Source organism: Lithobates pipiens, unplaced genomic scaffold, assembly GCF_037356315.1.
Source record: "Lithobates pipiens isolate NorthernLeopardFrog02 unplaced genomic scaffold, aLitPip1_a1.2 Scaffold_8, whole genome shotgun sequence".
NCBI lineage: Eukaryota > Metazoa > Chordata > Amphibia > Anura > Ranidae > Lithobates > Lithobates pipiens.
In genome coordinates, this window is record NW_027507903.1 from 453,794,736 (window position 1) to 453,809,670 (window position 14,935).

A 14,935-nucleotide genomic window follows, 5' to 3' on the forward strand; every position below is an offset into this window, starting at 1 on the left:
AGGGAGGGAGGTACTGTGTGACCTGGGTGTGAGATCGGTGGAAGGGAGGTACTTGTGACCTAGAAGGTGAGATGGGTGGGAGGTAGGTGCTTTTTTATGGAGGGGGGGGTGAGGCAGAAGGAAGGTACTATGTGTCCTAGGATGAGGTGGGTGAGAGAGAGGTGCTGAGTGACTTGGATAGATGAGAGGCACTCTGTAATCAGGGATGTGGAATGGGTGGGAGAATGGTGCTAAGTTACCTTGGTGTGAGGTGGGTGATAGGGAAGGAAGAGGTGTAACCTGGTGGAGTGTAAGCAGTGAAATCTACTTGTGGTCAGGTTGTTGGTTAGGCGGTAGCTGACCCAGGCTGGGGAAGGGGCTTATTATTCTATGCATCGGTTCCCGGGCTTTTTGGACCCTGTCAATCCTCCTTGTGCTAAAAAAAAAAGAGGGAAGGCTGGGTTCAGGGACCCACTTGTTTTGCCCATGCAAAATAATGCTGTGACTGTCATGGGACACTGAAAGGGACTGCTGTGCTCAGCAGTCCCTTGGAGGATAACGAGAAGCCGGAGGCCTGTCAAACACTGGAGAACCACCTATCACACACTACTACCTTGTTGAGGTGTGCCTTGGCAGCCTATTTATGTTAGTTAGGGAATATTGCAATGAACTATTCATGTTGGACTGTGCTGCATAATGTGCAAGTAAAGTTCCATCAACTGTTCTAAACCTGGACATAAGTCATATAAAGCAAATCTACTATAAAACGTCTATTCATGTCACGTACCTGGTGATTAAGACTGCCATGAAGAGGAGGGCCTCCCATACAGCTCTGGTTCAGGAGCTACTTGGCGTGGAACAGTGGCTGCGGGAGCGCAACAAGGTATGGGTGCCTGTGATCCAGTAGTCAATGCTGGTAGTAACCAACGCTTTACCAGGAAGAAGCCAGGAGACAGAGACAGCTGACAGCAGACAGATGCAGCAGGCAGAGGGCTGGCTGGTAGTAGACTTGGTTGGCTGGTGACAGGCTGCTGATGCGTGGAAAGCAAGCAGGGTCCAGAGGAGAGCTTACTGGACCAGAGGTGCTGTTGCAGTATGGATGAGCAGGATGCAGGGTCAGGCACACCAGGTCAGTAACAGATAGTCATATCAGGCAGAAATGTAGTCAGGTCACAGGCCAAGGTCAGCAACGGTGAAGCAAATCGGGCAAGAACAGAAGGCAGAAGCAGATTCCAAGGACTAACTGAGGTCAGGGGATAGGTAACCTACAAACGTGGTCAGAGGCAAGCCGGGTCAGAATCAGAGGTCAGGCATAGGAACAGGCAATGAAGAACACAGACTGCTGTAGCTCAAACAGCAATGATCCAGTGCTGAGCCCTGTTTATATAGCCTGTTTGGCGTCACTACTTGTGACAGGCATGTGTCTGTGCACAGCTGACTGGTCAGTTGCCAGCCTGCCCATGCGCACATGTATGCACTTGAAAACTTTGCTTGCTCTGTGAGCAAGCCTTCTATGACAGCTCGGCCAGACAGGCAGAAAGGAGAAAATAATTTAGGCCCCTTTCACATGGGCAAACCGATCGGGTCCGTCTGTCAGTTTTTTAGGCAGACCGGATTGGACCATTGCCCTCTATGGAATGACAGGTGTCAACGGACATTTGTCCATGACTGCCGACATCTGATCTGATCCTATCTGTCTGGTGGATCGGATGGCAGTCCATAGGCGATCCGTTGACACCTGGCAGCCCATAGATAAGAGCAGGCTGTGTCTGTGTTTGTTTTGCATAAGAGGAGCGGACACTGACCAGCCATCAGCCTGCTCTGTGGGGATCAATGGAAAGATTCCATGCTGAGCAGATGGACTTCAACTCAGCCTGCCCCATGTGGAAGGGGCCTTACTATTCTTAATGGTGACAGGTAATTCTCAGGGTGCCCCATAGAAAGCCACTTGCTATGGGGGCACTCATGCATGCTCGCTCTCAAGCCCTACTTTGTGTGTCCATAAGAACAGGGCTTGGCCTGCCCCCACTCCCTCCTCACTGGCTGTTATTGACAGCAGCGGAAGCCAATGCATAAAATGCATGAAGGTAAAAAACATTCAGCCTTTAGAACCACTTTAAGGTTCATCTCTAAGTTGAGGAACTGCATGTTTGATTCTCACTAGAAAGCAGTCCCCACCTGGTCCAGGGGATTGATAAGCGCACTCCACGTGAAAGATACCCCACGTGCAGGGCGAGTGGCCCTGCCCATGTACTGGCTCCAAGCAGACCCCTGATCTGCAGATACAGCAAAGTCTTCTGTCCCAGACGTTTCTTGCAGTTCTCTGCAATAATAGCATGTCACATGACCTAGGAGGTCTGCATGAACTTGGGATGAGCACACTCATTAGGAGCAGTGGCACCAAATTAGTCATCTTCTGCTTATCAGTAGTGGGGAGGAAAGTAATTGTGGCTGTTTCCTGTGTAGGCTTGGTTTCTTGTCACTTTCCTTTTAGTATTTTAACCACTTCAGCCCTGGAAGGATTTGCCCCCTTAATGACCAGGCCATTTTTTGCGATACGGCACTGTGCCACTTTAACTGACAATTGCACAGTCATGCAACATTGTATCCAAACAAAATTGATGTCCTTTTTTTCCTATAAATAGAGATTTCTTTTGGTGGTATTTGATCACCTCTGCGGTTTTTATTTTTTGCGCTATAAATATCCCCCCCAAAAATAAAAAAAAATAAAAATTTCTTCATCAGTTTAGGTCAATATATATTGTTCTACATATTTTTGGTAAAAAAAATCACAATACGCGTATATTTATAGGTTTGCGCAAAAGTTATAGCATCAAGAGTGCCCCCACGGAGAGCGGCTTTCCGTGGGGGCACTCGTGCAGGGCGCACTCCCGAGTCCTGTTATTGCGTCCATTGACACAAAGACCAGGACTTGGCCCCGCCCCCTGTGCCACTGGATTTGATTGACAGTAGTGGGAGTCAATGGCTCCTGCTGCTATCAATCTATCAAATGAGAACCCGAGACAGCAGCAGCTGAAGCTGCTGGGCTTGTTCTCATCGCTGGAACGATCCACTTCAGGTAAGAGAAAGGGGGGCTCTGGAGGGCAGCTACAGTACAGCACAGCAGGTTTTTCACCTTAATGCGTAAAAAAAAAGTGCACTGCAAAACACACCATTCACCGCTCCATAAAAAATTCTGGAGTTTAATTGGGGCATTTGCCATGCATAGGGTAGCCCATTCAGCCCTATGCGTGATGATCAGAGTTTATTTTTTGTTTTCCATTTCCCATTGGGGAATTAATTTTCCATCCCAGAGAAGACAAAGAAAGACACAGTTAGATCGCTCCAAAATGAGTGCAAAAATTTACCCTTACCTCTTGCTCGGGTGACAACCATATATTTCATGTTACTTTCTGTGACAAAGGTCACCACGACAAACAGTGAAGGTGAATCTGTCCAGCAGGGGTACAGACAACAATACTTGACAGGTGTTCCTATTTTTCTCTAATGTATTCCATGATTTTGATATACCTGTACATATGTTTGCCCCTTTTTACACTTGCAAACAAATCCGTGTGTGATTATAAGCTTGGGGTTCCTATTGATTAGTTTCGAGAGGAAGCCCCATTGAAAGCAATGGGAAACTGACAGCTCCCACAGCTAATCGTGGCTACTCGCATATTATCACTGATGGAGCAATTGCCTGCAAATGATTGGCCTTAGATGCAGATAGTCTGTGTCCAGGCTCAATCATGCATAGGTGATTGCTACTTAAGCGATCAATAGGCTTCCTCACACAACTAATTCAACAGACCCTCTCACAATCTCAGGTCTTCTTCTTCCATTCATCTCAATGTTCCATCCGCCCACCTGACCACTATGGGACTTAGAGCCTTTTGCTGCTCTGTCCCTCGACTTTAGAACTCCCTGTCGCCTAAGATCCGCAACATTGATTTTCTACCCATCTTCAAATCACGTCTTAAAACACATCTTTTTAAAGTGTACTCTGACCTTCATTGAATTGTTTTTTGTAATTCATTGTTATGTAATGTACATTTATTTGATTTATTTTGTTTTTTGTTGCTCTGTTGCTATCTTTGTAAGGTGACCTTGAGTGTACTAAAAGGCACCTATAAATAAAATGTACTATTATTATTATTTGCTGGAAACACCCGTCGGGGTTTCCTCATGTAATTACACAAGACCCCATTCTCAAGTGTAAATGGGACCTTATGGATGAATGAGAATTTTCCATTTTCACACACACAGTGATATCTAGGCTAAGGAAAGCTTCATAGGAAGGAGCTCACGGGCACACATATTATTGCTCTGGCATTTCGAGTACATTCACAGTGGTAGTTCAATCTTAAGTCGCTGCTCTAGAAGGGTAATACAACTGATATGTGTGTCTGCGTGTTGGAGTGGGCAATCTGTAGTGAAAGTACAACTCATAAGACTCAACCTCTAAATACATCTACCCCAGTGAAAGAATGAAAAGCTGGTACATTCTCTGGTCAGTGTGATTCATTTGATCTTTTGGTCAGGTAAGGTCATATACCACTGGATTCCCTGTGTGGAAGAACCTCATCATTCCTCTATGCCTGGGTGCATTTTCTTTCCACTGCACACAATGGATAGGTTTCCATCCCAACCATAATGTCGTTGAACCTCTGCCCTTAACCATTTAGACATCAAGATTTTGTTTCCATACAGTTTTTCCTGGCCTTTACTACCTGCTGTTTCATTTGATAGTTTGACATGTTGATCTCACTCTACCTCCTAGATGTGAAGTATTGACCTCTCTTTTAGAAGCACAGGTAGTACAGTATGTCCACCTCTACTTGTGGCAGAATATTCACATGGCCGAGGATAACACAAGCATTTAGACAAATCAGTTTATTGAAAAGAAAAAAGTATATTAAATTACAGGTTCATCGAAATTTTTATTTTCAAGAGTTGAACGTTTATCAGAAACATGCCTGACAGAAGGACTTTCTTCTTACTAGAAACCTCCTCGCAATGACCAGCACAGGTTTCCACATGGCTGGTAGACATAGCTTGAGTACGAAAGCTTTATTAACGAAAAGAGTGAAAGGTGGACTACACAGACAGGAAGTAACTTTAATGAATTACTGTGAAAGTCAAAAAAATTTTTTTACAGCTTGAAATTTTATAGCCAAAAAATTTGAAGTTTTTTTATTGTTTCATCAGAACTGTACAGTGCTCTTATTTAAAAGGTGAGATCCATATGAAGGATAAAACGCAACCATCTCTGTTCACTTTCTGTTCTGTTTTTGATGCGATGGAGGATGATCTCAAACTCAAAATGCTACTTTGTGAGAGCTAGGCCCAATCAAAAGAAAAAATTCAATGATGTAGATTACAGTTTGCAACACACTGATTGAAAAATGTGTTAAGCTTCTATGCTAACAGCCATGTGCAATAAAAGTAAAAATAAATAATCCTGAGTTTATTTACATTCGTTGTAGATGTATTTTAAAAACAGCACAAGAGCAGCCTTGGTAAGTGTCTGAAGACTCTCAGGTTTCCCAATGGGAATCGTTCCTTAGCATGTCCTATATTTCCCCTTCAGTATGCCATTTTATGCAAAAAGTTCCTTCTCATTTTAGAACCCAAAAACTTGCAATGGTCTGTTGACCCCGAACTGTTTTGGGAAAGTTGAACCACCCTCTGAGTTTCTATTTCTCTTTGAATCTGATAAGCTTGGGGTTCCTATTGATTAGTTTCGAGAGGAAGCCCCATTGAAAGCAATGGGAAACTGACAGCTCCCACAGCTAATCGCGGCTACTCGCATATTATCACTCATGGAGCAATTGCCTGCAAATGATTGGCCTTAGATGCAGACAGTCTGTGTCCAAGATCTCAAATTTACAGCTTTGAATACTTTTGATTCTTTTGCCGACAGGCGTTGGACTTGTGTTGATGGCATCAGCTTGACATCAGTTTGAGATGCTCCTGAGAGAAAAAATTATTTGACCTGCAGTTTACCAACTTATGACCGGCTTCAAGTGAGTTTTACTTTCCCGTAGACTTGTATGGGATTGCAAAACCCTGCTGAAGCAAACAAAAGCTCATCAACAGAATCCTTAAATCTTTCGCAATGAGATTTTGTCTATATTCTAATTAAACATTTTACAACCCTTTTTGGCTAACTTTCCTGACATCAGGTGCTGGCCAAACTGAAGGGTTGCTCTAGTCTCCCCTATTGCATTCTTGTCACAGTCCAAAGTACAAGGCCACACTCCGTGAGCCCAGTTTTTCAAATAACTTTACTTATCTAAGTGGTAAAGACAAGCCCCTGCAGAATCTTTCTGTTCTGTAATAGGGCTTGATCATTGTAGCTGCACTTTGTATAGTGGGTGGAGATTTTGGCAGAGGGTGATACAGCCAACCAAAATCATCATATCAAAAGTCAAACTTGGGTGGAACAACCATTCTGCAAAATTGTCCTCGTTGCGAGTTATTTCTGTATTGAAAGATTGGATTCACCTATATCTACTTGTTTTAACGACCAAGTCCATGAAGTATTTATGGTTCACTAATGTGAAAGATATGCTGTATAAAGATGCAATTCAATGCCGTTCCTTGGTCTCCTTGTCACACCTTGTTTTACCAATAAATTATATGGGGCAAGCACCTTGAAAAAGATGTCCTATCTTGGAGCACTTTTATACTCCTACAGACTTGGAGATCAGAAACACTGATTTATGTTTTGACAAAATCTAAATCTTTACAGATATTTAACAGAATCTGTCCAAAACATATTACAGGTTTAAATCTAGACTGCATGCTTTAATAGACAGGTTTACTAGTATTATTTAACCACTTCAGCCCCGGAGGATTTTACCCCCTTCTTGACCAGAGCACTTTTTGCGATTCAGCACTGCTTTGCTTTAACTAACAATTGCACGGTCGTGCATTGTTGTACCCAAAATTGACGTCTTTTTTTCCCCCACAAATAGAGCTTTCTTTTGGTGGTATTTGATTGCCTCTACAGTCTTTATTTTTTGCGCTATAAACAAAAAAAGAGCGACAATTTTGAAAAAACCCAATATTTTTTACATTTTGCTATAATAAGTATCCCCCAAAAATATATAAAAAATATTTTTTTTTCCTCAGTTTAGGCCGATGTATATTCTTCTACATAGTTTTGGTAAAAAAAATTGCAATAAAAGTATATTGATTGGTTTGCGCAAAATTTATAGCGTCTAGAAAATAGGGGATAGTTTTATGGCATTTTGATTTTTGATTTTTTTTATTAGTAATGGCGGCAATCTGCGATTTTTATTGGGACTGCGACATTATGGCAGACACATCGGACATTTTTGACACTATTTTGGGACCATTGTTATTTATACAGCGATTGATGCTATAAAAAATGCATTGATTACTGTTTAAATGACACTGACAGTGAAAGGGTTAACCACTAGGGCACAGTGAAGGAGTTAAGTGTGTCTTAGGGATTGATTCTAACTGTTAGGGGACTGGGCTACAATACACAGGATAGTGATCACTGTTCTCGATGACGGAGAGCTGTGATCACTGTCCTGTCACTAGGCAGAATGGGAAAATGCTTTGTTTACAAAAGCATTTCCCCATTCTTCCTCACCGTGACAGGATCATGGGCACCCTGCGGACATCGAGCAAGTGCCTGCAACACCGCTTCCTAAAGGTGACATACCTGTACGCCCTTTTGTCTACCAGTGCCATTCTGCCAATGTACATCTGGGTGCGCTGGTCGGCAAGTGGCTAAAACTGCAAATAAAGCTTTTTTGTGAATGTTAATCTCAAGCACCGGCATGCTGGAACTCATCTATGACAAGCTTGATCTTCATTGAATAGAATGTGTGAAAGAAGAACTGACCGTGCTACCCTTAGCAAACAATCAAATTACAACTGTGATTTTAGATCAGGTTTAAAAAGAACCTGTACTGTGGATGTTCTGTCCAAAAAAAGCAAGAAAGGGGCAAAGGTCTAGTCACTAGTATTGCCTACTGCTGATTTTTTCTCCATTACTGACTAGCCATGCCTTGTTCTGTTCTGTGCCTCTATGTGAAGGTGGCCATCTTGGTTAAGGAGCATGGCTTTGTTTCCTCATGTCAGAGCAAGCTCCTGCATGACTGTTATTCTGATGACTAGTAGGGGAATATTTAACAAGCAGCAGGAAAGGTGCAGAAAGCATATATCCATAGAATTGAAGGAGGCAAAAGCAGAGAGATCCTTGTACTGTAGGTAGTCAGGTACATCCAACTATCCAGCAAGCAGAACAGTGAGCGACACGTTGATGACATCAGAAAATCCCACTCCAGATCTCCTGTAACTAGCAGTCACAGACAGCAGTGCCTTGGATTATCCCACACTGAAGATATACAAGTATTAAGCTCAAGGCATAGGAAGTGACCTGCTATTTTTACAAGAAGAAGACAAAAGGTAAATCTTTCAGGGTAATGCTTAGGCATATTTACCAGCTGTAGATAATCCCTATAAGATAGTACCATCCTAACTTTCCAGGTCCACTTTAAAATGGTAGTAAGGTGTGATTGCTAAGGGCATTTGTGACAGTTCTTCTTGGGACACTGCTCAATGATAATTAAGGCCTACATTTCTGAGAAACCTCAATGTTGTTTCAGCATGCAGACAATGGGAGAGGGAAATAAAAAAAAAGATAATGGTTAACTGTTAAAGTGTTGGACTTTTTACTTGTTTTTAATTATTTCCATAATAGCAGTTTGCAAAAAAACGTTCACGCTACAATCTGGCCTAGAAGAAAATGATGGCTTCTATTATAGCCTTTTTGATTTAGAAGAGGCTTTGAATTTCAGGCATATAAATGACATATCATTCTAGTTTTCTTTTTCTACCAGTGAAATGGATCCTTATCTGCCTGTATTCTTCATTTAGAAGAAAAATAAAAACAAAAATCTGAGGCCTTAGCTCCCACCCCACATATTCAATATCTAAAAAAAATATAATTATTTCAGAGTATGAAAACAAGTTTGTCTTGTGCTTCTCCATAAGTTTTTGTTTTCTCTGATGGTGGTGGATGGGCAGTGGGTAGGATACAAGTTGAATGGTTATGACAGGCATTAAGGCATTCAAACTGCTGGTTTATATTCATGTGAAGAACGCAAGTAAAATGTTCAAGAGGACTTCAAAACGAAAGTATGTTCACCCTTTGTATAAAATCCCCCTTCCCACATTCTATGGACATGCATATGACAGAAGAAAAGAAAGAAAACATTCAGCCCATCAGTGTCACTAATTCATCAATTCACTGTAACTCAATTAGGTGCATTCAGTCTTTACACAAATCAGCACTTAGCTAATTATGCCTAACAACTTATAAAGGCCAAATTCAACACCAACAGGCATAATTTATAGACCGGTAGTCAAAGAGCTGTGTGTCAAATGTAGTTCCCTCACAGTCTCTGAAGTCTCATAAGGCTTTGGAGGCATATAGATCAGTCATTGTTGACATAAAACAATCCACGACCAGTTGACTAAGAACTCTTGGATGTTTTACCAGATTGGCATAGAGTTTTGCAGAAGTCCAATGAGTAGCATAGAACTCAGGCAACAGACTCCTCATTGCAGAGCAATGTATATAGTTTTTTTAGAAAGTAATTTATGTTTCTTGAAAGGTTTGCTTTAGCTCAATTAAAAGTCATTAGTTCCCAGACTAGTTAGTTGCAGAGAAACTGCGTGTTCATGAATACTAGCCTACCAATACATCATGATGCCAGAAATATACTTTTGTTCTCCTTGGACCAGACACAGAAGCATGTTGGTGTACCTTTTTGCTGTCCAGGTGAACCTGTGCTGCCACCTTTGTTATTACAGCCAATGCACATTCTCAGGACCCTTTCTGCTTTATGACCACTGCAAAACGATAATCATTCTAGTATTGTATATACAGTATGTGCAGTATGATCTGTGGCTATCTATTGTGCTAATTGTAATGTGTTCATTTATATGCCTATGCTAGATATATATATATATATTTTTATATGATTAATCAGTGATGGAACAAATGAAGGGGATAAATCCTTGATCATCAAAACAGAAGCTTCCAGGGCAGTTACGTCATGCACCAAAGCTAATGGTCTTCCTGTACAGCACAGGAGCTTCCAGAAGCTTACAGCTGCAGCCCAATGATGTCCAAGGACTTCCAGTGCACTAGCATCAGGTATAATGACACCGACTTAAGCCAGTGACTGCAATTTCTTTGAAGAACCTGCAGATGACTGTATATGTGGAGGAGAGTAATGCTTATGAAGGTTGAGAACATTAAAGAATCAGTATTCCTATATAGTGGAGCTTTAATAACATTTGGGGACTTGTATGTAAAAGAAGTTTGTCTTAAATTGAAGTAAATATGGTATTGTATTGTAGGTCATTTATTACACATAATAGACTGCCTGTTAAGTAATACCAAGGAAGGCTGCTATAAATTTCAACTGGTGAGCCTCATCTGGCCTAAAATAAGTGATGACAAAGAATAGTGAATATTGTATTAAGATATTCTAAAGCAGAACTAAACCCGCCAATGTAGCTATTGTAAAAGAGTTCTCAAGTTAGAAATATTCAATAAATTTCATTAAACCTTTAATCAAACATGCCAATTATATTTTCTGCAGTAGTTTCACTTACATTCTGCCTACTAGTGCACGCGCAGTGTATGCTACATTCAAGACATGCTTCTCATAATACTTGTCAGAGTTGCCAGTCGGCTAATGTCACCTCTCAAGCCAAATTTTCTAGCATTCAAATGGTTGGCATTATAGCTGGTCAACTGTGCAGCACCACAACAACTGCAGATCTATATAGAGGCTAAGATCCTTGGCGAATAGCAGGATAGGAGGGTTTAGTACTACTTTAATTTCTATATAGGTTAAAGTAATTTTGCATGCTATGTATACTTTGTAAACTGCAATTTTAGTTATGTTTTAGCAGATGAACGAATCATGTGAGATCTTAGATTTTAGTACCATTACCTTTTCTTTAAAATGTAATCATTTCCTTTATGTAAACCTGAATGCACCTTCAAAGCCACAGCTCCAAAGTTACAGGTAGATCCATTCAGACAATACATTCTTTCATCAGCATAAAGACTTAATAGAGCAAAGGAAGTTCGATTGTATAAAAATATCAACAATAAAAAAAAACAATTCAGGTGTCGTTAAAGAACTTAAAATTTGTTTCAACATAAAGTGAAAAAAAATTACATTAATAAAAAGCAAAAGAAAAAAAAATGTGTTCATCAAGCATAATAAACAATAGAAAAAAAAGTCTGCACATTTCACATTGTAACATACACAATAAAATAAAATGGGTTGAGGGCTGTACAAATTTCAGAGATAAATACATTATTTATATGGATATTTTACAAATTCCCCTTACAAATAATAAACTAAAAACAAAAAAGGCTTGCTCATCTTTAAAAACAAAAGCATCCCTTTCTGTTGTGTGAAGTGCGGCTTTGTTTTTCTCTTTACTGTTGGCAGACACAACACTTAGAAAGAAGATTTTCCCATATAAATAGGACTTTGGCAAAAATTATATATATATATATATATATATATATATATATATATATATATATATATATATATATGTCAACTAAATAAGACAAAAATAAAACAAAATAAAAAAAATGCAAAATTACAAATTCATAAAATATTCTACATTATTTATAACTAGATACAGACCACAACACCGAATAAAAAAGGATATGGAAAATTAAATATCACTTTGCTCTCCTATCTGTGATGCAGTTTGGGTCATTCAACAGAGAGGGGATTAAAATGCTTATTCCTGGCCCACGCAACTCTTAGATTCAGCAATTTGTGCTTTATTTACCAAAGCTCAGTAGCTGTAAACGTGTTTGCCAAAAAACAAAACAAAACAAAAAACAGCTAATGTTCTTTAGTGAATTGCACTTGACTTAAATATGGAATATGTAGATGCTGAAGGACCATGATTTGGCTGAAGGCTAGCTTTGCACCTGGCTAGATTGGTTAATGGAAATATTTTTCATCTATAAAAGCCCTAAACAGATGCCTGATTCTGATAGCCAAAAATAAGGTTATTGGGCTAAATCCAAGGGCACACAGTTTTAAAAGACTACCATTTAGCTTGGGCATCAACAGACCCAGTCACAGCTTCTTCAATATCGCCTATCACCCAACTCCAAGAGACAACTTTAGGAGTAAGGTAAATAGTGATAAAGGAAAGGGGTGCTAATGGACTTATATAGAGTTTCAAAACCAAAATTAAAATGATTCATGCTATGACGAGACAGTCAAATTAAAGACCAGGTCTTAGTAACCACTCTTTGCTCTTGACCTTTTCCATTTTAACAGCCTAAAATCATTTCAGGCTCAGGACAACCAGACTTAAAGCAACAAAAACACTCTGTCAATCATCATTCTCTTATGGCATTTCAAAATAATTACAAAACACATAGCAAAAAAGTGGACATCTCTTCATGATTATAAAATGATCTTCTGCGTTTCATTAAGATAGTTGGTGAAGTATCATTTTAGAAGATTAGATATCTAAAAGCTCTTGGTGCATATCTAGCCAAGGACATTGTGTCAAGCACATGGTAATGGTAATGTTGGTGCCCGAGGTTCTTCGAAGATCTTGTCCTGTGACACATTTAGGCAGTCCAGGGATCCAAGACAATGATCTGATTGACAAACAATTTTTGTGATCGTAAAGTCTTTCTTTGTGTGTTTGCCATTGTCTAAATCCGCAGTTCTATGGTTCCTCTATACAGAGGCCTGAGTTAAAAGGTGCTCTTGGTCAGAGCAAGAGAAAGGAGTTCTTCCCAAACTTGAGAGTTGAATTTCTCTAACAGTAAACCCCAGATGAGTTCCTCTGTGATTTGTTTCACATGGGAGGTGCAATCATCCCAGAGATAGCTGCAGTGAAACATAACAAAGTATAAGTACAAACAAAACTCAACAAAACCAACACAGAACAATAAAAAGACTAACACACATTACGTTGAAGTGGTACAACCTAGTCTTAAAATCCCAACATTTATCTACTCTATCCAAAGAAGACCTCAGAGACATTTCTTCTATGAGGCAAGGTGATATTCCCGCTTGCCTGTAAGGAAGGCAGGATATCATATTCCTACGTGGCTTTCTGAAACTTAACAGACTTCCTCTCCTAAGAACTTTGGGGAAGCGATAAAAGGATGGAAAATCTGTCATCTTGTTTTATTTTCCTGTGCATGCAGCAGAAGGCTCAGACTTTGTTTGTGGTTAGCAAAGTTTGGTGTTAATGAGTGTAGCCTAACACTTGGGTGGGCAAGTTTTGTAATGCTGCTACTAAGAAGCTGTTATCTTTTGAAGGACCTTTAATATAGGGTCACAATATTCATAATAAATCCTTCAGCCTGCATAAAAAATGACTTGTAGTGTATTGTTATTATCATGCAAATAAATGATGAGAACTTATAGCGTTGTAGCTTAATGGGAGAGCATTGTAGCTATGTGGAGATCACCCTAGCTTTGCAATGCTAGAAATCTGGGTTTTTCTTCAAGCAATCCAAAAACACTAGCAGGATCTACAACATGTGTATGACTAGGTTTGGGATATGAGGTAATGTACTCTTAAGCCTCGTACACACTACGAGTACACTACTATTTACTGACAGCTCAGGTCAGGGCAGCTTTACTAACAATCCAATGTTAGTACAGTGATCTCCCCTGCTGTGCTATTGAGTATTGTGTACTAACAGGGGGATGCAAAAAGTAGGGTTTATCATATGATAGGAATATGTTTGGTGTTACAGTGTAGTAACCTCTCGATATATGGAGAAAAAAAATTTTGGCCAATATTTTTTACGTTTTATTTTAACAAAACACAGATATATTTGTGTAGCTGCTTAAAGAAACACTTTGCTCATGCCCATGTAAAGCTCCCCTTCACAGTCCCTTATACCTACCTTTCAAGTGTTTCCTGGCCACTTCTTCCTCCACTGTAGCTAATTGATATCAGCAAACCAGGAGAGTGGTGATGTCACTCTCCCCCAGTCATGTGACTAGCTTGAGCCTAGTAACTGGCTGCTATGCCTGAGCATTGCAACAGAGGAGGACAAGAGCAGGCCACATGCTCCACCATACCTTGAAGTTATAGTATAATATGGTAGCCAGTTACAGAGGAGGAAGAAGAGGTAAGTATAAGAGGGTGCTTTGAAGAAACATTGTTACTTAACCTTGCATGGGCAAGATGATATGGATGTTAATGATAATGTTTAGTCCACATGCTGTAATAACTCTAGCTCTGTCAGTAGACTTTTCATTAGTAGGCTCTGTGGCTCCCAGTGGACTGCATGGTAAAGATCTAAGAGCAGTAGGGGCAGGTAAGTTTAGGACTTTGTAGGGATATTGTTAGGAGGAGGGATACCTAACGGATACAGCTGCTAGAATTGAAGTTATCCCTAGAATATTTATGAAACATAAAAATTTAATTTAAAGATTTTAAAAAATTGTTAAAAATATATCACACCCATTTAAAAATGTGTAAATGTGAAAAAAAAAACTTGACTGAAAACAACCAATGTTCACATTAGTTTCATATTTATTAAAAACTTCCCAATTTACTGAAAATTGCTGTGCTTTGTGAGATGGGTAACTAAGTCAAGCAGGTTTTAGGTGTGTGCTGATCATTTTTGATACAGACTTTCAATGTGAAAATGTGAGATGGAAATATGTCTCTATGACTTGGTCCAGAGCTTATTAACTTTGACAACAGAGTTATTTAGTTAATCTGGTTGAAAAAACACACAAGTCCATCCAATTCAACTAACAGAGAAAAAACAAACAAAACACACACAAATAGAAAACCCCCGCAGGCAACTCCCCCAATAATGCATGATCCAATTTGCTCCAGCGGGGCAAAAAATTCCTCCTGATCTCCC

At 39.9% G+C, this 14,935-nt stretch overlaps 1 protein-coding gene across 4 annotated transcripts in view; it reads right to left on the minus strand.

Annotated features, from left to right (window-relative positions):
- Positions 1 to 4,860: 4,860 nt before the first annotated feature.
- EBF1 (EBF transcription factor 1) overlaps positions 4,861 to 14,935 on the minus strand; it is a 487,852-nt gene continuing 477,777 nt past the window's right edge. For all 4 annotated transcript variants that reach the window (XM_077468416.1, XM_077468414.1, XM_077468417.1 and 1 more), the window contains one exon: positions 4,861 to 12,926. In XM_077468416.1, the coding sequence (XP_077324542.1) occupies positions 12,895 to 12,926 (32 nt within the window). In that variant the 3' untranslated portion in view covers positions 4,861 to 12,894. The remainder of the gene's footprint in view (positions 12,927 to 14,935) is intronic.